Source organism: Toxotes jaculatrix, chromosome 11 (assembly GCF_017976425.1).
Source record: "Toxotes jaculatrix isolate fToxJac2 chromosome 11, fToxJac2.pri, whole genome shotgun sequence".
Classification (NCBI taxonomy): domain Eukaryota; kingdom Metazoa; phylum Chordata; class Actinopteri; family Toxotidae; genus Toxotes; species Toxotes jaculatrix.
This window is the reverse complement of record NC_054404.1, coordinates 710,768-734,665: the sequence shown is the minus strand read 5'-3', so window position 1 is coordinate 734,665 and position 23,898 is coordinate 710,768. Positions and strand designations below refer to the sequence as shown.

Sequence of the window (23,898 nt, the reverse complement as noted above, 5' to 3'; positions counted from 1 at the left end):
TTACGCACAGAGCCAGAAGAACTTTCAGCCTGTCACGTCACTCTGCACTGAACTGGAGAAACACAAAAGATAAAGAAATCAAAAGCAGATAAGAACACAAACAGAAAACCACAGTTTGTAGAAAAGTGTGCTGCAGAAACATGCAGTCATTCCATATTAATACTTTGCTTTTTCCTGAAACATGAGAAAATTTGTGCTAAAGGGCTCAGAGACCTTGACCTGTCTCTGAGGAACAAATCTGAAGAGGAAAACACATGAAACTAGGCTTTTTAAACCTTACGCCTGTTTGCAGATCTCAGGAAATACCTGTTTGGCTTCTGTTCTATAAGAAGTAATTTCAGATTACATAATCTTCTAAATCAGTGTTAAAGGTCCTTAAATCAATAATTCACAGCATGTTTAAAGAGCAACTTAACACAAACTACACTTTTTCCATTTAGTATAATACATAATAGTATGGCTGTCTATGAGCTCATTCTGGTCTCTGGCCTTAATCTGATCTGGGATCTGGGCCTCGAACACTAGAAGAAGAACACAGACAATTACTTTTGTCCAATGTCGAAGTCAAACCTCCAAACACTGCAGCGTTTCACTGCACAGTAAAGGACATTTAGACTGATGAGTTTCAGACCAGGTCAGCCGTGAATTTAACACAGAGCTGAGTTCTGTCTGAATGTCCACTGAAACAGAGGGAGTCTGCAGCAGGGGACACTCAGGAAGGAAGTGTGTTCAAGTTCAAACAAAGGGTTAAGTTGCTCTTTAAGTGAAAATGAATGAATTGTTTCACTGGTAAAAGTCTAACATCTGTGTTCTGGTTAAAACTGAAAGGAAAAGAGCTGGAGCTGGAGAGAACATGACTTCCTCTCATGGCTTTGTTCCTGGGCTTCAGGTGAACCCTTCAGGTGTGTTTGAACTCTACATTTCTAAACATCTGAGTGGACGTGAGCTGATCAGATGGCTGCAGGTGATTGGCTGCTGGGCTCAAACTACGCAGACCCGGCACCCACGTTGTTGTTGGCTGTTTTGGAGCGAGTGGTGCGTGAACCATTTCGTCCAATGGGAAGGAAAGGGCTGGACTCAGAGGTGATGACGATGCTCGGGATTCGACCAATCGTGCCTCTCATCACGTGTCCATCTGAGAAATCTCCACTCTGTCAGACAGGAAATCCAACCATTATATCATCGTTTGTTTCAATCATTATTTTGTTCTGAACTTATGAAAGCAAAAGTAAGAGCATCTTTAACCAAGAACCGAAAAACTGAACCAAAGAAGGTTTGATTCTGATCAGAAATCAGGTTTTAGCTCTGCTTGGTCTCAACAGCTCTCGGATCAGTGAAATGTGGTTCTGACATTCATGTCCCTCCCAGGACCGAAGCCGTATGAGGCCGTATGAAGCCGTATGAAGCCGTATGAGGCCGTATGAAGCCGTATGAAGCCGTATGAGGCCGTATGAGGCCGTATGAAGCCGTATGAAGCCGTATGAGGCCGTATGAGGCCGTATGAGGCCGTATGAGGCCGTATGAGGCTGTATGAAGCCGTATGAACCTGTATGAGGCCGTATGAGGCCGTATGAAGCCGTATGAAGCCGTATGAACCTGTATGAGGCTTTATGAGGCTGTATGAGGCTGTATGAGGCTGTATGAAGCCGTATGAACCTGTATGAGGCCGTATGAGGCCGTATGAAGCCGTATGAACCTGTATGAGGCTTTATGAGGCTGTATGAAGCCGTATGAACCTGTATGAGGCTTTATGAGGCTGTATGAAGCTGTATGAACCTGTATGAGGCCGTATGAGGCCGTATGAAGCCGTATGAAGCCGTATGAACCTGTATGAGGCTTTATGAGGCTCTATGAAGCCGTATGAGGCCGTACGAAGCCGTACGAGGCCGTATGAACCTGTATGAGGCCGTATGAACCTGTATGAGGCTGTATGAGGCCGTACGAAGTCGTATGAGGCTGTATGAACCTGTATGAGGCTGTATGAGGCTGTATGAGGCTGTATGAAGCCGTATGAACCTGTATGAGGCTGTATGAGGCCGTACGAAGCCGTACGAGGCCGTATGAACCTGTATGAGGCCGTATGAACCTGTATGAGGCCGTATGAAGCCGTATGAAGCCGTATGAACCTGTATGAGGCTTTATGAGGCTCTATGAAGCCGTATGAGGCCGTACGAAGTCGTATGAGGCTGTATGAACCTGTATGAGGCTGTATGAGGCTGTATGAGGCTGTCCTGAGTTCACTTTCATGACCCCAGGTCTGAAACTCACTGCATGTTCAAAGCTGCTTATAAATAAATGAGGAAATGAGACTGAGGGACAGTACTCACATTTGGGATGCTGCTGCGTTCAGTGACTCCTGTCACGGAGACATCAGTGTCATAGGACGTCTGGAGAACCAAACAAACAAGTGTCAGCTCATAATGATGGACGTCCTCCTCCTCAACTCTTCCTGTCACATGACAGGAGTCCAGGATTCCTAAATTCCACTCTAACCAAATTCATCATCATCAGCGAGGCAGGCAGGAAACCAGAGCAACGTTCAAACTCATTACTAATAATCAATTAATAAAAATAAATGTCAGAGTTCATTCAATGATTAAGATCAAAAGGAAAAGAGGATTTTCTGGCCCGAGCTGAAGAACTCACTGAGCAGATTAAAGGGCACCAGACACAAACTGCATCAACCAACCCACCAAATGACCCACAATCCTCCTCAGTCCTCACCAGGTGACCCCTCACGTCCTCAGCCCCCGCTGAGTCTAACATTAAACAGCCTGCTGACACAGTCTGTGGGCGTCTCGCTGTTTTCATGCTGTCTGAAGGTGGACCAGGACGAACTCCCAGCAGAAAATACCACATTTAACATTCAAATCCTCAGTATACATTTTTACATCTGTCCTTGTCTCCTCCACCCAGTCAACTTCCTGACCCCAGCACCTGTTAATCCTCTCTGATTGGCTGTCTCTCTGACTAATAGCAGTTGTAGCACAAAGACCAGCATGGTTTGGCTTGAACACTTTCACTTCCACTCCCTGACAGGTCTGTTCCCCGTCTGTCCCACAGAGACGTATAAATTATGTCTCTGTCATGATTGAGGACTTGTTGCTCTGACAACAGTTCCAGATAAATTTAAAAGAAAGAGATTTGATTGACAGACAGGTGAGAGGTGTTTACCTTTTCGAAGATGCCCGAGTCGTGGCTCTTCATCTTGGACTTGAAGCTGGACGAGGGTTTGAAGTCGGGGAGTTCGGTGGTGTCTCTGCTGAGATCACAGGAGACCTGGCGACTGGCCGGTCTGGAGCCCATACTGGACAGATCGGCCTCGGTGTCTGTCAAACCCTGCACAGGAAAACACACAAACCAGAGGACACGCACACACACACACACACACACCTGAGTATCTGCCTTAGAAGATCTGTTTTCAGCTTCACCTGTCTTCAGTTCACCGTCTGAGCGTACCGATTCGCTGTCTGAGGCGGAGGAGAGCCGGGACTTGCCGGTGCTCTGCCCTCTGAACTGGCTGCTGATGTCGGAGGTCTGGCTGGTCACAGTGGAGCGGCGTGTCGACATGAAGCTGCTGCTGGTCGAGCGCAGGTCGCGAGGACGAACACACAGCAGGACGCCGAGACACGGGATGTACTTAGCTAATGCTATCCTGGAGAGAGAGGCGGAGAGAGCAGCTGTTTGACTCTGGATGAGCTGAAGCATTAGTAAGAGTTTTTACTTTTCTGTTCGTGACACAGCGCGTTCATCGCTGACCTTTCATCATTTCACGTTATGAACTTTGACGTTTGAATGAAAGGCACCAAACACTAAAGCCTGATCCAAACTCCACCACAGAGAAATGAAAAGTTGTCTTTTAAAAGCTTCCAGCATCAAACTGAAGTCTTTATTGTGTTTATTCTCAGGGTGAACTCTTTCTCTGCTGTTCTGTCATCGTGGTGTTGCATGATGTCGTTGTATAAAACAGACATCTTCAGTTATATAAGTCTTTTTATCCTGCAGCTTTCAAACCTCAGCAAGGTCAGGTGTCCTGTGTGTGTGTGTGTGTGTGTGTGTGTGTGTGTGTGTGTGTGTGTGTGTGTGTGTGTAATCCTCTCCAGCCCAGTTAACATTCAGGTTAACTGAGCAGCGGTGTGTTCAGCGGAGGTGTTGGAGCTCTTACGGGATCGATTCGGTCGCTGAGCTGCGGTCACGTCTTCAGAACGAAAACACGAGCAACACGAGCAGCTCGGGGTCGTATTTAAGGAACCCATAAGATAAACGGATAAAGTTTTTTTTATTTTTGCAGCTATTTCCTGATAATTTCCTGAGAGTTTACTGAAACACGTTTGTTAGTAATTTACAGGAAAAATTGATTTGAGTTCAGCTGTTTTCAGTTTCCTGTTGAATCCAGATGAATTTTCATGAAACATGTTTTACATGTTGAGCTCACCTGCAGTGTTACCTGCTCCGAGTCGCCTCAGGGCTGTGTTAGCTTAGCGTTCAGAAATAAGTGGAGACCTACAGGTGGTTCAACCGTGCCATGTGTTACCTGTACTTCGGGTGCGTGATGGCGTAGATGATGGGGTTGTGGATGGCGGAGGCCTTGGCGATGACGGCGGGCACAGAGTTCATGTACGGAGTCAACATGTCTGCATACCTGCAGCAGGAACGCAGAGGGAATGTCAAAGGTTTCTCATTCATTCGTTTATTTCCGTGCAGGCAGAGGCTGCTGTGAGCGGCATCTAGTGGGCGTTAGAGGAACTGCAGCTGGAGGTTTTTGCTGGCTGCAGATTTCAAACGTATTCGTGACTTTATCGATGTTACAGTGACATACAGGAAGTAGCCGGTGTGTTTTTTACCCAGCGAAGGCGGTGAGGGCAACGGTGGAGTACGGCGACCAGGAGATGACGTAAAGCAGGATGACAATCAGAGCGATCTTCGCCATCTTCCACTCGTTCTGCAGCCGACGGAAACTCTTCACCGAGTCACGACTGCTGCCGTGACTGTGAGTGCTGCCGTTAATCTTCCCCACGGCCCTGCAAACACACACACACACACCTGTACTTTACCTGTTGGGACACTGTGCTGACTTACATTTATTTATTAGTCTTACTATAACCAGAAAAACTGAATTTGAAAAACTTATCAATAATAAAAGTGTTGGTTTCAGCCTTAAAAGAAACTGAGTTTTTAACAGTTTGGATTAAAATTCACTAAAAAGAAAAGCAGGCCTGTGTTAGCTGCTGACGGAGCAAAGATGTTCATATGTTATTCTCTGTAAAAATCTGAAGAGCACGGTGTGATGAAGAGCAGCGTCTCTCACATTTATCTCTGATTTAAAAACAGCAAAAACTGGACGAAAACACACACACACACTGACTGGTTGGTGCTGCGGATGGCGCGGAAGATGAAGACGTAGCAGTAGATGATGATGAAGAGTGGCAGGAAGAAGACGAAGATGAAGAGCAGCATGGTGTACGCTCGCACCGACGGGGTAAAAGTCATGTAGTCCCACGTACAGGAAGTCAGCAGGCCCTCAGGGACATAGGCACCTGACGGGCGAGAGACACAGACACAGACAGAGGGACACAGACAGACATAGAGAGAGGGAGTTTTATTGTCCTGTGATGCTCTGAATGTTACAGAGGTTTGTATGTAGGAAAAATCTACGTGACAGACACATCGCACACATCACACACATCACGACAGCCTGAACATTTATGACCTGAATTCTGTTTTCCACCTGGAGTCAGAGCCTTTCCACGAGACTGAGGAGGATTTACAGGAGCTTTCCTGTTTCCATACATCAGGATTCACAGGAAAATGTACAGCGAGACAGAGTGTGTGTGCTGAGGAGAATGAAAACCAGGTGAGAGGAGGAGGGAAAACCACCACATGTAGAGAGTTAGAGTGTGAGAGACTCACACAGGGAGTGAACTTGAGCTGAACTGATAACAAATGGGATTTTGAGGGTAAATGAACAATAAGTTTGATGAGACACAAAGAGCTTTGAGGGAGAACAGAGCAGATTAAATTACAGCTGAGACAAAAACACAGCAGGAGAATTAAATCCCCACAAAAGCCGGAGAGAGCAGACGCGAGCAGTGTGGTGAAGTTTGGTGGAGCTGATTACAACGAGGGAGGTGTTTGGTTTAGTGGAGCACAGAGGAGTACATCAGACCAGAGGACAGGGTAGGACAGGACAGGACGGGACAGGACTGAATGGGACTGGACACTGGTTGACTAAAGGACAAACCAACATAAAGTGTCTTATTCAGGTGTTGGACCACATCATGCTGCGGGGTCAGCACCGTGCTTCCATAACATCATAATAACTAAAGATGTCAGATAAATGTAGTGGAATAAGAAGAAGACTGACTGAACACACGATGAGCTCCAGCTTTGTGTATGTGTGAAACTCAGCGACGCTCCGTGTGCAGCAGCTCGGCTGCAGGACTGTGAACCTACCAGCCCGGGGCTGGACTCACCACACTGACTCCCTGTTACACTCACTGTGTTTTATAGTTTGTGTTACAGGGAGTGAATCAGTTTAAGGACGTGAGAATGTTTCAGCCGCTGCAGGAAACTACGATGATTAATGATGATTCATTCTGAATTTTGCATTTGCTTGTGTGGGTTTTTCCTGCAGGCTCCTGAAACCTGCAGCTTGTTTATAACTTCAGCTACATTATTGTTGTATGTTATTGTATGTAGTCTAACTTTAACACAACATGATCCCTGTGTGTGTGTGTGTGTGTGTGTGTGTGTGTGTGTCCTCACTCCAGCCGAAGAATGGCGGCAGGCTCCACCCCAGAGAGTAGGCCCAGGCTGCCACGAGGATGAGGAAGGCTCGTTTCCGTGACAACACACCAATGGAGGTCAGAGGTCGCGTGATGACGAAGTACCGGTCAACGGCGATCACCGTCAGTGTGATCATGGAGCAGATCCCGAAGAGAGCGCCGCAGAAGGCGTAGAGCTCGCAGCCTGCAGACAGAGGCGCGAAGTCAAGTCCCGTTTAACCAGCACGAGATTCCACTGCTCACTGTGTAACTGCTGAGTAACTTCACAATATTCAAATAGTTTTTTGACTAAATGAAATTAATTTCTTTGTTTATCAGTAATTAATAATCAGAGTTCCCATGGTGATGTTTGAATCAGCTGCTGTCTGCAGCAAAGCCATGTTCAGACACCTCTCGCTGGATCACTGTGACACTGAAGGAGGAGCAGGATTCTCAGGCAGGTTCTGCAGTTAGAATGAACATTTTCCTTCCTGTTATTTCTAATGTGGATGTTTATTTACAGTGGACGTCAGAGATGTTGTCCTTGTCTTTCTCCTTCCACTCAGGGAATTAAAAACCCAGTGAACCCACAGTCTGTCATATTAAAATGACCTCAGAGCGGCTCTCCGGAGAGACGGAGGAGGACGGACTCTAATGCAAACACCTCGCTGTTTGCTCTGAGCTGAAATTCACTCATTCACACTTTAACGCTGGGAAATGAAAAACTGAAGCTGAAGGAGGAGGCGATGTAAGAGTTCTGTGATCAATGATTTGATTTAGTATTTTAATTTGTCTCTGTGGTTTTTTATTTTGGAATAAAAGTCAGTAAAGGTCTGAAAAGTTGGTAAATCTCCTGACAAAGGTAGAACATCATCTCCCCCAGAGACGTAATAAAACTGTTCACCCACGCTCATGTTCAACGAGCATCGGCCAATGAGGAGACGCCAACACACGGCCGACGACCACTGCTGTCACCTGCTGCTGCTGCTGCTGCTGTGTGTGTGTGTGTGTGTGTGTGAGTGTGAGTGTGTGAGTGTGAGTGTGTGTGAGTGTGAGTGTGAGTGTGTGTGTGTGTGTGTGTGTGTGTGTGTGTGTGTGCACTCAGGTACCTTTCTCTCCAAAGATCCACCTCTTGTTCATGCTGGTGGTGAAGAAGATGGGCGTCTGGGTGATGCACATCAGCAGGTCAGTGATTGCCAGGTTAATGATGAACATGTTGGCCGGTGTCCGAAGGCTGCGACTCCTGCAACACACACACACACCCCGACACACACACACACACACCGACACACACACACACACACCGACACACACACAGCTCATTTTACGATATGACAACCAACCTCTGACACCAGACTTTGTTTCACCAGATCTGGGACCTGGTTCCAACATGAATGTGACTGTCTTCAACATTTCGATATAATAATAAGACCGTCACACCTCGTAATAACCTCCTCGATAAATGTAAATCACGGTGGTTTCAGTGGAGTTTAGAGGGCGGGGAGGAGCCTGCATGGAAAAAGCACTTAGTGCTGCGTCAGTTCTAAAATTAACATGTGATCGATGGAGCATCCATCAGGTCCAGGTCTGATCATTCTGAATGAAAGATCAATACCTGCCCCATAAACGCTAAGATCAATAATGTGGGTCGAACTCGTCTTAAGTGCTGAAGATTGTTCAAAAGAGCAGAGAGAGGGAGCCGTGTGTTTCCGATGAAGCTGTTCTGTGTGTAGTGATGGGAGATAAAAGACCAGGCAGCCGTGACTCATTACAGCCGGAGGACGCACGCTCAGGTCCTGAGGAGCCTCGTCGCCCCGGGCTCGGATTAGACCTCGGTCTGAAAACCTCCAACACTTTCCAGTCCGTCACTTCACACCAGGTTTTCCTCAGAGTGTCCAGGTGAAGGATTTAGGGGAGAAACGAAGCTGAGACGAAGCCCGTTCGAAGACGTGTCTCCCGTCTGTGACTTATCTTTGTGTTTATCTCAAATCAAACAGACTGTTCACGTTTCAAAGAGCAGAACGTTTTAAAAACGTTACAGAAGAAAAGTGGAAGAAAGAGCCACTGAGCAAACCTGTGTAAGGTCAGAATAAAACAGACAAACGCAGAACTGATCTGTGACCATTGTGTTCACTATTGTTTCGTTATTGTTATTAATCCATTATTTGTTGATCAACACAGCGTATTGAAAATAATGAAAAAGCCTAATTCACTAAGTGATGTTTTAAATTTTTTGTGACAGAGTCCAAACCACGAGATATTCATTCATTCATTCTGCTGTAACGTAAAACACGGGAAAGCAGGAAAATGGATTTAAACCATTGATCAAAGCAGCAGTTTGTGCCCAAAGGAAAATCATCTGCAGGAACATTTTCACCAGAGCTGTCGGAAAATTCATTTTTCAGATTCACTTAAACAGTCATTAACAGTACGAGAGGCAGCAGCAGGTGTTTCAGGAAGCATCCCACCTGCTGAAGGCGTAAATCACCAGGAAGTTGCCGACCATGCCGGTGATGCCGATGGCGAGGATGACGGAGCCGATGGTGTAGTGGGCGTGGTCGGGAACGTCCACCGTGGGGAAAGGGTATGGGGCCTTGGGCACCATCGCCACCTGGAGGACAAAACACAGAAGCACAGGTAAATGTGTGTGTGGCTCTGCAGGTTGGTTTTCTGGCTTCAGTAAAACCAACGTTTCCTCTGACTGAACTCAGACTTTGTTAACAATGAATTTGATTTTAATGAGGAAACAGTTCAGAGACTGAGGAAACTCTCACCACCAGGATCGTTTTCACATCTGTGATCAGCAGCTGATGTTGCAGGTATTCGTGGACACGGCTCCCACATCATTTCTCCATCACTCATCATGACAGATTCAAACCACTTAAAGCAAATAACATGCAATTCTTCATTAATATGAACAGATGTAAAGGAGAATTAGCAGGTCAGCCGTTCTTCTGCAGAACTTCATTCAGTTTTCTCAAATTTTCTGTCTTTCACAGGAAGAAAAAACTCAGTTTGGGTTTAAAGCTGCTGCTGTGGAAGAATGTTCTCTGTTGTAAGACATTTGCTGGAGTGACATGAAAAGTATAAGCAGGGATTAAAAAGTCCTTTATGTGAATGATATTATTCCACACAGTGAAAAAATGTCACATCCACAGATTTCACTAATCACCACCTACGGGCCTTAATTCCTTTTGAAAGACCAACATCTCCACCAGTCCAGAGCATCACTGTTCCTAATTAACCTGCTCTGAGCTCCCTCTCGCCAGCGTGTCTCAGATCTCTTCATCCCATCTCCCCGTTGCCACGTTAACGGCATAAATTACTCCGCTGCCAGAAATATCAGGCACGGCTAATCAGAGATGGAGGTCAGTCAGAGGATTGACCTGGTTCATCTGGCTGAGAACCAAACTGGAGCTTTCATTAAAAATATTTAAAAGTTGCATGGACCCTGGCACACCAGCGCTCTCCCACTCTGCCGGTCCCTCCTGCACAGACTCACAGATTTACTCACAGTTCAGTGCATTAAAATATTTTGACTGCAGCACATTAATCACAGACACCTGCAGAAACTCATTCTCTCTTTTTTCCATTTGAATCATTTTAGATCTTCAGGTCACTGTGACACCTGAAGCCAAAGAGCTGAAGGGGCCACGACCCGTGAACATGCAAAGTGTGACAACGGGCACAATCCAGGAAGGGCGGGAGCCGCTGTGCTTCCCACTCTGTGGCCAGAGTTTGGGATTTGACGACCTGTAGCCTCAACCTGATAATGAGCTGAACAGTAGGTATGAAATGTTGGTTAAATAACACGGCTGGGCTGACCGATCAGCTGACTGCTGACGTCCAGTCACATTCATCTTTAACTGTGCAGCACAGACGATGAAACCTGACCAGAGTCCTGTGCACAAAACCAGCTCGTTAAAGAAACAGCTCTCCCAGTGTGGTGTGGAAGACCTGGACTGGCCTGCACAGAACTCTGCCTCTGAACTGGATCAGCGTCGGATCTCACTGATGAACATCAGCCCGGGCTCGCCGTGGTTACAGAGTTTGGTTAAAAACGTTCATGACACGTGTGATTAAACTCAAACCAAAGCACTTGTGCATTAAACAGTTTGACACACACCATCCAGCCAATCAGAAACCAGTATCCCTGCGCATCCGGCGCAAACACTCGTGTGATGCTGATGCTTCGCGTCTCTGGCAGTGACCCATGAAACGAGATCAGATGCTGCACAGAGGAGTCGCATCCAGCGTGACGCGGTTTAAGCTCCAAACAACAGAAACAAGAGGAGGAAACCTGAAGGACGTGTTGACAGTGATGGACTCAGACATGTTGTGACAGCAGCGAGCTGATGCAGCAAACAACAACCATGTTCAAGGACACACGTCCACCTGACGGCAGCCTCTCAGAGTGAACTCACACATCGCTTTGGATCAGTGTGTGTTCAGGCACTTTCAGCACACTGTAAGAACACACACATAACTCCACCTTAAAGCTTCAGCTCTGACTCTGTGGCCCACATCACTCATTAAAGCAGCGAATCAATATTGTGATGATAACAGTAGGACAGTGTGAAAGGAGGGTGTGGTGGTGATGAGCCTGCAGAGACACCAGGTGCATGTCCCACTCACATCCACCACTTCTTACATTAAATCAATAAACATGTAAATCAGAATCAGGTTTCGGTATCACAGCTGTGGCTAGCTCAGCTAGCTCAGACAGCAGAAAAGTTTAACGCTCGTCACATCACTGACGGCTGCTTTGTTCATCTGTAATGTTAAAGTCATGGTTTTCCTGCAGGTCCATCTTTAGAGGAACTGCAGCTGAACATACGTCTCAGCAGAAGCTGCTGCTTAACGAGAAACAAGCTTTGTATCTGAACGTACATCTCCTCCTCCGGGACGTGGGATTACTTCAGCTGCTACTTCTATATCCAACAGATAAATCCAAATTTTAATCTAGTATTTGTGCTATGAGAGAAAAAATAGGTAATAAAACTGTAGGATTACAGTAACACAGAGGAAGGGGTTCAGATCCGAGGATCTTCTCCATCAGCTTGTTTTCATTCTTCTGTCACGTTTCATGTGAACAGCTGAGGTCAACACCAAGAGCGTCTTCAGGACAGAGCGTCTGCAAATGGGACACTACGTCTCCTCCATGATGACCAGCTTCCTCTAAAGTCACATTCAAGGACGTTTCAGGAAACACAGAAGACAGGATGATGCTGACTGCTGTTTTCAGAGCGACAGAAGTCTAACGTCAAGCTGTCGAAGCCTCGATCAGAGGATTTCTGTACTGAAGCAGCTCAAATGCAACATGATGAGAAAGTTAATTATATCTTTATGAAATAAAATCTATATCAAATAAAAAGAAAAAAACAGAACGAACCTGAGAACACATTTAAATGAACCTCATCTATAATTTCATTGTTTCTGTGTGATCCGCTGCATGTCTCCGTACACGAGCTAATTACAGCCTAATGAGAACTGAGAGATGTTCAGCTTCACATGTAAATTATCTCTGACTTTACTGAAAGGTCGTTTTTCTCATTATGGTCATTTTCTCCATCCAACGTCCCATGTGATGATTTAATGAGCGTCTACATGCAGCATGTAACATGGCTGTGGAGGGCCTGTGTGTGTGTGTGTTACGTATTCATCATTAATACAGTCACAGTCATACACTGTGGACTCCTTTTCAGTTTGGAGGTGAGTCACAGTTAAAGGAAGGTTACAGTGAGGTGACACATTTTCATATCAATCGTTCTGCTAAACAAACCAATACTGCGTGAATACTCGAGAGTCGCAGCACGTTTTTCCCACTCGTGCCAACAGGCAGTGAACGCAGCATTATTTACAGCGAGTGTATGTGGAGCAGAAATAGAAAATCTTCCCTGATCTGGATTTAAAGTGGATCAGAGCTGGCTTACATCAGACAGGAATCCATTTCTATTTTAACTGTGTAACACAATTACACAATGTACCTTTTCTATATGCATGTGACCCAGATGACTCTCACACTGTAATCACAGCTGTGTCTGAATCACTCCACATGGAATTAAAGCTTCCACAGCTCATGTATGTTCTCTGTATGAGAGCGTTTTCTCATCACAGTCGCTCTGATGGTGTTTGTCTGTGAAACCATCTCAAACCGAGGCTGCGTTTGTCAAACCCGAGGCTCGTGGCCCGAAGTTCGGCCCGGAGGAGACCGACTGGACGCTCCTCTCCCAGAGAACAGGACGCCTTTGTCTGAACACGCTTCATCAGAAACACATGGAGGGTTTGTTCCACAGGTGTGTGGATGGAAGCGAACCATGGACCGTCCCTCCACTGATGTGCTCTGGGAGCAAACAGCACAGCTCTGCAGAGGTGCAGTGACCTGAAAGGTGCTGGTTCAAATCCCAGACACGCTGGTGAAGCGACAGGAAGCGCTGTCACATCATTGTTCCCTCGTCCTGCCCTGCCCTCCTGTTTCCCTCCTGTTTGATTACCTGCCTCGTGTTGCACCTGTGTCCAAGTGTCTCCCCACCCCCTAGTGTATTTAAGTCGTGTCTTCCCCTTTGCCTGTTCTCCTTGTTTATCCTCATGTGTGTTGACCTTGCTTTCCCCTCGTGGTTTTCCTAATGTTGTGCCTAATATTTTGGACACCTTTGCCTGTTGCGATTGCCTTCCCGTGTATCGACCGTTGCCTGAAACCGCGGTTGAGTCCTCGGTCTGAGCCCTGTGTGATAAACGTAATCAGGCCTCTCCACCAACCTGACGTCCACCTGCTCCTAACGCACCTGCCTCCGTGACTACACCTGGACAGTACTTTCATAAGATCATTAACACACGTCAGTTTAAGTGTCAGGAACCGTCCGTCCGAACATGAGGCCGGAGGTCTGAGCAGCTCTGCTGTGACGCCGGGTCAACAACCATCAGTGGAGATAAAAACGATGGAGGCGACAGGAGCACAAGGAATAAAAAGAGAAGCAGCATGTGTCAATTCTAGTTCCCATCATCCCTCAGTGTGACGCAGGGAGGAGGAGGAGGTCGGAGGAGTCTCTGCTGTCTGTCTGAGCTGCACCAGCGTTCAGCTGTCCTGATCAATAACAGTCGTTCATGGAAATCGGACTCGGCTGATCACGTGTGAGTCGTGGGGCCTGTACTGTGGAGGAAGGTGGGCGGGTCAACCAGCTCTCCATTCACCTGATGTCGTCACTGAACAGAGTTAACAAAGTCAGTCGATCACTGGTCCAGGATCAGTTACACTGTGTGAAGCAGGTAACACACACAGAGTCAGACTCACCTCATCAACCTGCCTCCTTCTTCTATTGGTCCATAAAAATAAAGTCAGTAACAAATGAAATGAATCCCAGAATATTACAGACAGAAACAGATCACATGACCTGTGGAGCTCAGTGCTCGTCCATAGATCGGACGTTTAACCACGTAAAACACGTCACGCTGACACAAACTAACATCACACAACAACACACACTCAGAGAAAATACAGAAGAGCTGACACAGCCAACACAATGTTCACAAAACAGGCAGAACATTCATTCATTCATTCACTCATTCATCAGAAAACAATCATCAGCACCAACTGCTGGAACAAATAATTCCTAGTTTCAGCTGTGACTCTGAGAGAACGACAACATGGCTGCTCCCAACGACCGAGAGAGGAGTGTGTTCATGTGTTCAGACGGTTTCACAGGCCACGCACAATCCATGTGAGGTGGTTGGTTCATATGTGTGTGTGTGTGTGTGTGTGTGTGTGTGTGTGTGAGTGTGTGTGTGTGTCCTCTTTTCATCAGTCAGCCTTGAAAGCTTCCCATGCCACAGCTGACTGAACTGTTGCATCACATGACAACCATCGACACCTACTGTGGGTGTGTGTGTGTTCATGGTCTCTTACACAACAGGCGGTACAGAACTGATTCAGGTCAGTGTTTGATCCTCACACAGATCAATAAGTCCAGCAGCCCTGTCCTAACCACAGGCCGTGTAATAAAACCCACAGCATCATTAAATCATCATCTTTTATTTCCCCCACAGAAAAACTTCACTCACTCTGTTTTTGGTTTCACCAGCCAGTGTGTGTGTGTGTGTGTGTGTGTGTGTGTTTGTGTGTGTTTGTGTGTTTGTGTGTGTGTGTGTGTGTGTGTGTGTGTGTGTGTGTGTGTGTGCTGGTTTGTTTACGTGTAAAATTCATATGTAACATGTTTTGTGTTTTGTCCCTGTGAAGCACGCTGTTGTCTCCAGTTTGTGTTTTTTTACATGAACTTTTACGATAACGCTCAGCTCAGTGTTCCCAGTCTGAGCCGGACTCTGCATGAAAACATCACACCTGTGGAAACATCTGGACACCACAGCTGGACACCACAGCTGGACACCACAGCTGGACACCACAGCTGGACTGGTTCTACGCAGAGGGAGGAGTGAAAGTCCTGTGATCAGACCTGTAAAGACACAGGTTCAGGGTCACACGGATTATGGGCCGGCCTCTCGGACCTGACCCGTCCATGAACTCGTGTTCAGACGCGGCTGCTTCATCCCTCAGAGACGAATCAACAGATCAGGACTTTATAATTATTATTCTAATTACACAGGATTTTACGACACCAGGATCCTTTGGTGTTTGAGTGATGCAAGTTTAGGCCAGAGGAGGATTATTTACAGATTACCGCAGTGAAGAGAGGTTTAAAATTCAGGTTTGACTTGTTCCCACGTCCTCCATGGACCAGTGGCTCTGAGGTCCAAACAAACCCAAAGCCTCAACAAAGACAAGACCATTTTTCAGTGACCCTTTTCTGCCTTATTAAAAAAAACCTTTAACAGCATCAACATGTTTCTAAAACCAAAACACACGTCTGACCCAACAGCTTCTCTGCACCGTCCAAACTTCCACAGCTCAAGTTTCAGAATGAACATTTTACATGTGAACAAGCAGATTCACATCACACACACACACACAGCCAACATCTTAATCACATCTTCAGTTATTAGTTTTGATAACAGGAAGTTATTACATGTTCTCTGTGTCAGCATCTGTCCACAGCTCCGGTTCTGTCCAACATAAACCACGTCCTGGTTCTTGTTTTAAACTGCAGCAGAAGAACAACAGTGTTTTTACCTCTCAGACGTTAAAGGAAAGAACCAGAGCGAAGCTCATTCCTCTGCTGAGGCCGAACAAGCCTCCACCGCCTGGCTGCAGCCAGCTACATGATTCATTTGTCATAAAACACAATCAGAACAATCTGCGTGGAACGTGGCTCCAGCGTTCTCTCCCAGCAGGTCCAGTTTCAGGCTCTGTACAAACCCACAGATCAGCACCATGAATACGTCTGATTTTTAACATCAGGATCCAAACGATATTTTCCTGGGGGAAACGTTGAAAACACGCTGATCTAACAACATAAAGGGAACTGACCAACATGAGCTCCCTGCTGAAGCTGTCAGAGTCTCAGTGCAAAGCTCGTCAAACACAGGCACACAGCTTTAACTGCAACTTCCTTTTTATCATCTTATTCTCTCTAATTCTGCCAGAGCCTGATTCAGAGGTGAGTGGGGGCCCCTAACACTTTGTTAGGGGCCCCCACTCACCTCTGACCTACTGCCCTCTGACTATGATTCCTGCTGCCTCCATGTTCCCACGAAGTCCTGTAAGCAGACCTCCTGAGTCTGTCTGTGGTTAAACTGATAAAACACAGCTGTATGTAGGAATATGCTTCACATGAGGACATAAATTAGAATAATAAAGCTCTTAATTCAGCCAAAATGAAATGAAATGAATGTGTGATGTAAGGCCAGAGTGTGTGTGTGTGTGTGTGTGTGTGTCACACAGATAATGACAGCTGGGAGCTGAAACACTGGACGTCTGCAGAGGATTTAAAATCCTGCTGCTGGATCAGTACCTGAGCTGTGCTTCACAAATCTGAGCCCTGCAGACTTCAGGGGACTTTATCACAATAAAAACAAACAAACAAAGAAACAAACAGACGAATTTCACCAGAGTTCTATGAAATACGATTTACTCCCACCAGAAAGTCTATTATCTGCAGCTGTGAGAGAAAAGGTTTCTGTGTCTGCTCCACCAGAGAGAGCAGGACACTGCTGGTCCTTGGTTATAAGAAATAACGCAGACAGATGAAAAAGGTTCCATAAGAGATCTGTCAGCGTCGGGGTTTAATGGATCCACCGACCCGAGCAGACTGAGTCATTTGTACTGATACAGCCCACCTGCACACATCATAGGCCAAGGTCAGGACTCTGAAATACGACCATCACACAACCCTGACACGGACACAGGTCACTGAGCTGAGCTCAGTGAGGACAGGTAACCATCTGATAATTCATAACCTGAGGTGTCAGCTCACACCTGCAGGTCAGAGTCACCTCTATCAACCAGACGTTTGCCGAGTAGAAGAAATGAAGACAGCACTGAAATGTCATCCAAATGCCACCGACGCACAGTGTGAGTGTGACATGAACATGTCCAGGAAACGCGTCATGTGTTCACATCCATCACCTCCTGCAGGCATCTCATGTGCTAAAGTGATGGAGCGACGCCGACTCTTGGTATTTATGGCACCCAGAATCCTCAGCAGCTGAAGACCGTGTGACAGTGGACAGGACACTGAATTACACTACACACTGAGTTACACTATGACACGCTGACACAGTGATACCTGCTGCAGCAGCCTGCTCAGAGTCCACCTGTCTCACTGACTATTCTCCTGACCAGCTGAATGACTGGATAAAATTCATTGATGAGAACGTGGCCTGCACGCTGCTAAACATCATATGTGTAGAAGTACTCTGTGTGTGTGTGTGTGTGTGTGTCAGATTCCCTGCAGTGATAAAACATTTCCCTGAACAACACACACAAGCAGCCAATAAAAACCAGACCAGCAACAGATGGAGGATGATCAAACTGTGTGAGGGATAAAATCAGGGAAGGATCATTAAGTCTGGCTCCGTCTCCTCCATCCAGGTGAAACCCAGATTTAATACACTGGTTTTTAAAAAACACATTGTGTTGAGACGATGACAGTTTGCACAGCTGAGGTCACATGATTTGGAGAGATGGACGCTTCTCTGCATCTGCGTCGAATGAATCTCAGACCTCCTGGTTTGACACGTTTGGACTGTGAACACCTGTGTGTCCTGCTCGTGACACATGAAGGTGCAAACTGTGTGAAAACTAAACTGATACTCTGCTAAACTCCGCCCCCGGAACACTGATTCTCCAATCACAGCTTAGAAGTCACCAGGTGTGTCAAGCCTTGGATTTCTCCACATGGTGAAGTGGTGAAGAAACCAGTCTGCATTAAACCGTATGTTTGTCTGATTTAATGTGAGCTGCAGTCCTTAGCGTGTCCAGCTAATTAGCTTATTAGCTACAGTAGCGACCAAGCATTACGTCCAAAGACCAGGAGCATTTCATTAACTACATCAGTTACACGGCTTCCTGCTGCTCTCAGTCTTTGCAGAATCCTCAAGAGAAAATATGTCTGTCTGCTGCACAGTGTCTTTACAGATCTGATCCACGTTCTGCACAGTCAGCTGTTCCCTCGTGTTATTTGGAAGGATACCGACAGAACACAAAAACTCTGAGCGCTGCGGATCAACATCTGAGAGCTCGCGGGCACAGATTCGTAAGAGCAGGATCAGGTCTGAGCTGCAGTCCCAGTCCATGTTCATCTCCGGCACCACAAAAATTCACCTGCCAACCAGTTTGACTGGAAAGCTGCAGCAGAACCAGATCATCCGCCAACAAGCTGAATGTGATTTTAGACATTAGGTGTCAACGATTTGAATTTTAATAGAATACAGACAACAAATGGTTCTCTTTGTCTCCATCTGCTGGTTAAACACCCATGTCCCAGCTTTTATTTTGAAAGTAGAAAGGAGGGTCTAACAGGTCAAAGCGAACAGGTGACGCTCGTGCACAGATTCACAGTGAGCACGAGCAGGTTTAAACACAGGTCTGATTCTGCTCATAATAAATCTGTATCTGCGAGCGCTCGGATGTTTTCCACACTGAATCCGTTTTGTCGTCATCACGCTTCAGCCGGAGAGTCAGCTCAGACAGATAAAAGTTGCTGCTCAGGGTATGAAACATTTCCCCTCTGATTCCCACCCCCACCCGGTCGCCCTCAGCGACCCTGCATCAGACCGAAGTCCAGACTGAAACAGCTGCATAGAACCAGGCTGACCGTGTTTTTGGTCCCGCACAGTCAGTGGAAAGTTGGCGTGACAGGGAGGCGGAGCTGGCAGCTCCATGAACCCACACATGCACTTGTGCTGAATCAATGCAGCATTTGCAGATGCATGGACGGACGCTCTGAATACAGACGTCAATATGTGTGTGTTCAACAACATGCAGCAAATACACAGTCAATACCAGACGCACAAGCCGTGCAGACGGCTGCGTTATCAGTCCTCCACTGATCACCTGAACATCCTGCAGCTCTGTACAGTCAAGAGGAAATAAAGTCGACCTTTCAGCCGTGACGTCTGTGCAGCTCCGAGGTGGTGCAGCAGAGATAACGGAGGAATATTTCCACACTGACTGCTGCATCCATTTATCTGTGTGTGTGTGTGTGTGGTGTTCAAACCACACTGATGTAGCTCAGACACAATCCTTTTCTTGGGTTGTGCAGCTGAGTGTAAAGTTGTGTGTTTACACCAGGCCCAGGCCTTTTGTGTGATATTACAGACACACAAACAGCCGTGCGCCACACAAAGCCGTCATCCAAGAGACCCAGTGTGCAGTCAGCACATCCTGCTGTACGCGCTCTCTGTCAGGGTATCTCACACATAAACACACTGAACTGCAAACGCACAGTCTGTTCCATTTGATAACCTGATATTTGGAGGTTCTGCAGAAATCAGTGGAAGATTTGAGCACATTCACTTTTCCAGCACTGACACAGGCTCAGGTCAGAACACGGACTCACACTCAAACTGTCAATCTGAGACAAAAACTGACTCGGTTTATTTAGCTTTAATGCTGTGTGATCTGTTGTTCTTATTCTCTGCTTAGACCATTAAAGTTTCATTTCCTCTGATTAATAGGTGGTCTACAGCCTGCTGCCCAATAATATGTCAGTATTAAGGTGTGTCACTATGTGTTACCTGAACAACCCTTAGATCAGGTCTAATCAACGGCATCCTTTTAAACACCTGAGGGAAAAACCCTCAGGTGTTTAAAAAATACACCGAACCACGAAGAAAAAAATGTGTATTTAATATGTATTTGCTTCCTGAGGCCAGTAGATGATCCATAAAATGTTAAAGCTGACTGTTTTCAAATCAGTATGACTGATTCTTCAGTTTGGCATTATTTTAATGATCACAGACGCTTGAAAAAACCGTTTGCTGCCGTTTCTCTCGTGTATTTCGGTGAGAGCTGAGCTGGAAAAACGGGCGGACTAACTCTAAACACACTTTTTCCTCACATCACATTCTTTGCCGCTTGGTGGATTACATGTTTGCCGGATGAAAGGAACATTTCTCTGGCTGCCTTTTCACCATCACAGTGTCGGACACTGACGTTTATTTGCCAATAAACATGTAAATATTAAACTGCGAGCGTTTTCAGTGGAGTTCGGTGAAAACACTAAACCAAAGTGAGCAGTTCCCGGACCTCTGGAGCGGTGCACGGAAAGAAAAGGTAAACTTACTCACCGTTGGGGCGGCCGAGGCGGGAAGCTGGAGCTCCACTAGCCGATAAGCATCCACCGCCGAGCCGTTGCCGCTCCACGCGGGTGCCGCTGACAGCGCCAGGGTCTCCGAGCTGCGCGCCGTGCAGTTCGGCTCGTGGTCGCTGCACGAGATGACGCTCTGCCGCGCGGAACGCAGAAGCGCGCTCTTCCCGCCGTTCATCCTCTTCCGCCTCGAGCTCCTCCTCACGCGCTCCGCCTGCACGAGGAGAGAGAGACTTGATGGAAAGTTGACTGACAGGTGAGAGGACGAGCCCCGGATGTGCAGCAGGTGAATTTAAAGGTACATTAAAATAAAATCAGGCAGCGGAGCCTGAGCGTCTGTCAGCCCTCAGGCCTCTCAGGTCTCTGCTCTGTGATGAAGAGGAGGGTGAGCACGTTCAGTCGCAGAGCACAGGTGGAACCACTAACTCTAACCACGAGGATCCCAGGGAAACTCCGGCACGCGCAGCACCAAAACCCCAGACCTGGATCCTCTGCGTTGTTGGTTCCACCTGTGCTCCTCCCGCTCTCTGTGTTTCTACTCTACACGTACCTGGACGAGATTCGGTCCGGAGCCACGATCAGGTGCAGTGACGCCGCGGAGGAGAAACGACCTGCTGCCAAACTGAGGCGTGAACCAGCTCCTGACTTTTATCTCCAGACGTTCTGAAGATACAGGAAGGACAGCGGTTGTGTTTCAGCATCCAGGTGCTGTTATCTTTCTGCTATCCAGGTCTTGTTCAAGGGAACCTTGAAAACCTGGATCCTGGGTTGATCCAGTCCGAAGGAAACCAGCGTTCATTCAAACATCCAGCTCCTGAAGATCCGACCTGGGTCCTGATGAGTCTGCAGAGACAGAGCAGGCCAGACGGTGAACAGACAGACTGACACAGGCGGACACGTTTATAAGGGAGGACACACACACACACACACACACACACACACACACACACACACAGAGCCTGTATGGGATATATGGGTCTTTGGGTCAGCGCTGGGATAGAAAGTCATTATGTTGATTATCTGCTGACCTGCTGCTGCTGCTTTGACTAAATTCACATCCGATGAAATGATGAGAGTAGGATGAAGTGATGAATGTCTCGGTGTGTGTGTGTGGATGCCTGATCACACTCTGACCTGATCGCTCGCTCCAGACGTTCAGAGCAGGGGAACGTCCGGTGTGAAAACAGCTTCCTGATGAGGAAACGTTTTAAAGGCAGAACACGACAGTTACACTGTGTACGTGCCACTGCGTGGCCACACTAAGATACGTCTGAATCTGATGGAAACATGAATGAGCCTCATGAACAACATGAGCAGCAACAGGCCGTGAGCAGCTGCTCAGAAGCTTCATGACTGGAGGAGGTTTAGCAGCACCGGTAACATCTGGCTGTGACTGAGCAGATGTTCGTCTGCAGGAGAGAACGAGGATGACCTCAGGTAATTGTAATTACACCTCACAGCAGGTGCAGCTCTGTTTAACGTGTAGTGCACAGAGCAGCTGGTCCCAGGTCAGCTTTCTCTGCAGTTGGTTTTTTTCTGTTGTTCATCTGACGCTAAAACAACAAAACTGAGGTGAAGTGTTTCACTCTCTGCTGCTTCTTCCAACATCGACCCATGGAACAATAATCACAATCAGCGTGTGAGTGTGGGTGTGTGTTTGTCTGTGTGAGTGTGGGTGTGTGTCTGTATGTGTGTGTGTGTGTGTGTGTGGTTGCCACCGACAACAGGGCAATGACAGAAACCCTGCATCCATTTAATCATCAGTTAAACTCATGGAAGCTGAGAGCAAAGTAGGACACTGATTGACTGACAGGTAGAAAGACAACACACACACACACACACACACACACACACACAGTGTTCATGAGGACATCAGTCATTTGAATGCTGCTGTCTGGATACCTGCAGGTAACAGGTAAGGGTTAGGGTCATCAACAGGTTTCTGACTCAGTCTAAAGACAAAAATGACCCAGGTGACCATAAAACTGTGATAATAATCTATCAAACTGTTTTCATATTGGCCCAAAGCATCTCTCTGCCTCTCTTCATCCGCCTCTCCTCCTCAGCCTTTGTCCATCTTCCTCCGTCACTCTTTTCCTCTGAAGGCTGTTTCTCATTGTTGCTGCAGCTTCTATTCAGCTGCTGCTCAGCACAGTGTTAATGGGAGATTCTTGACTGCAGCACAGAGATAATACACTCGACAGATAATGAAAACACACACACACACTTAATTGTCTACTAAGCAGCGCCCCGACCCCAGACCAGCACTCTCCAGCTGGGGGAGGAGAGGAGGAGAAGGACAGCATACAAAACATGACACAAACAGGGCTGGAGTGTGTGTGTGTGTGTGTGTGTGTGTGCTGCATCAGAAAAACAGACACACAGAGAGATGGACAGCCTATTCCAGCTGACTATAGGCCAGAGGTGGGGTACACCCTGGACTGGTCACCAGTCAATCACAGGACTGACACACAAACACAGACAACCACACACACACACACACACACACACACACCTGAGTTAACCTGATGTGAGTGGTCTCGGGATTGTGGGAGGAAGCCAGAGTACCCAGAGAAACCCCACGGAGGCGTGGCTGCAGCTCACCTGTCCAAATGTATAGAAGAGTCAACAAATGGAAAAAAAACCCTGACAGATTTATTTATCTATTGCTTTAGAACCGTTTCATTGTATTTGGAATCTCTCAGCTAAAATCACTCAGATCAACACGTTTTGAACGAGGTGAATGATGCGACTCAGAGAAAAGGACAGATCATATGTTAGGTACACGATGTTTTATCAATGTTTTTATTAATGAAAATTCTCAAATCTGCAGCTTCAAACCATCAGACTGAGTCTGAATCATGTCTCATCCTTCTACAGTTCCAATAATAAACAAGAAGCAAACCGTGACGTCACCCATTGGTTTCAGGGAGTTGGGCATCTGAGCTGCGCCATCTTGGATTTTAGTGGGAGTGTACTTTCCATATATGGCGGAGAGCCGGTTACTCTGCGGGTCAGCCGGCCGAGAACCCGGCCACTTAGCTCGGAGCAATATTTAATATTTAGCGGCTTTCACCGCTGCCTCCATCCACTATCCACTTACAGTTACAGCAGAACACAAACAAGTCATAAGCTAGCGGCAAAATATGCTAATACATGCTAATTAGCGCAAACATCCAGGTAAAATAGTGAGAAATTTACTTACGGAAAAAACTGCAGCACAGACTCCTTCGACGGTCGGTTAGTACAGTCTACACTACAACAAGCCATACTGTCACAGAAACCTATCCGAACATTGGCAAACAAACACGGACACTGCAGCCCCGGTCAACCGCTGGAGGAAGCCGGAGGCCTCTGGCTGAGAGCTAACTGCCAGTGCAGAACCCCCCCCCCCCACACACACACACACACACCCACACACACACTGTTCTGTG

At 46.9% G+C, this 23,898-nt stretch overlaps 1 protein-coding gene across 1 annotated transcript; it reads right to left on the bottom strand.

Moving 5' to 3' along the window:
- Positions 1–376: 376 nt before the first annotated feature.
- Positions 377–14,506, bottom strand: opn4a (opsin 4a (melanopsin)). Its single transcript, XM_041049734.1, has 11 exons — positions 14,483–14,506; positions 9,233–9,348; positions 7,874–8,007; positions 6,766–6,969; positions 5,366–5,537; positions 4,845–5,021; positions 4,535–4,642; positions 3,460–3,655; positions 3,175–3,339; positions 2,328–2,387; positions 377–1,151 (listed from the first exon to the last, which is right to left on the bottom strand). The coding sequence occupies exons 1-11, from the start codon at positions 14,498–14,500 to the stop codon at positions 987–989; spliced, it is 1,515 nt and encodes a 504-aa protein (XP_040905668.1). The 5' UTR covers positions 14,501–14,506; the 3' UTR covers positions 377–986.
- Between the last annotated feature and the right edge of the window lie 9,392 nt (positions 14,507–23,898).

Coding starts and splice junctions, on each gene's coding strand:
- opn4a (XM_041049734.1), bottom strand. Junction 3,656..4,534: donor ATCACGCACCCGAAGTACAG/GTAACACATGGC, acceptor CTCTCTCTCCAG/GATAGCATTAGCTAAGTACA. Junction 2,388..3,174: donor ACTCGGGCATCTTCGAAAAG/GTAAACACCTCT, acceptor TTGGTTCTCCAG/ACGTCCTATGACACTGATGT.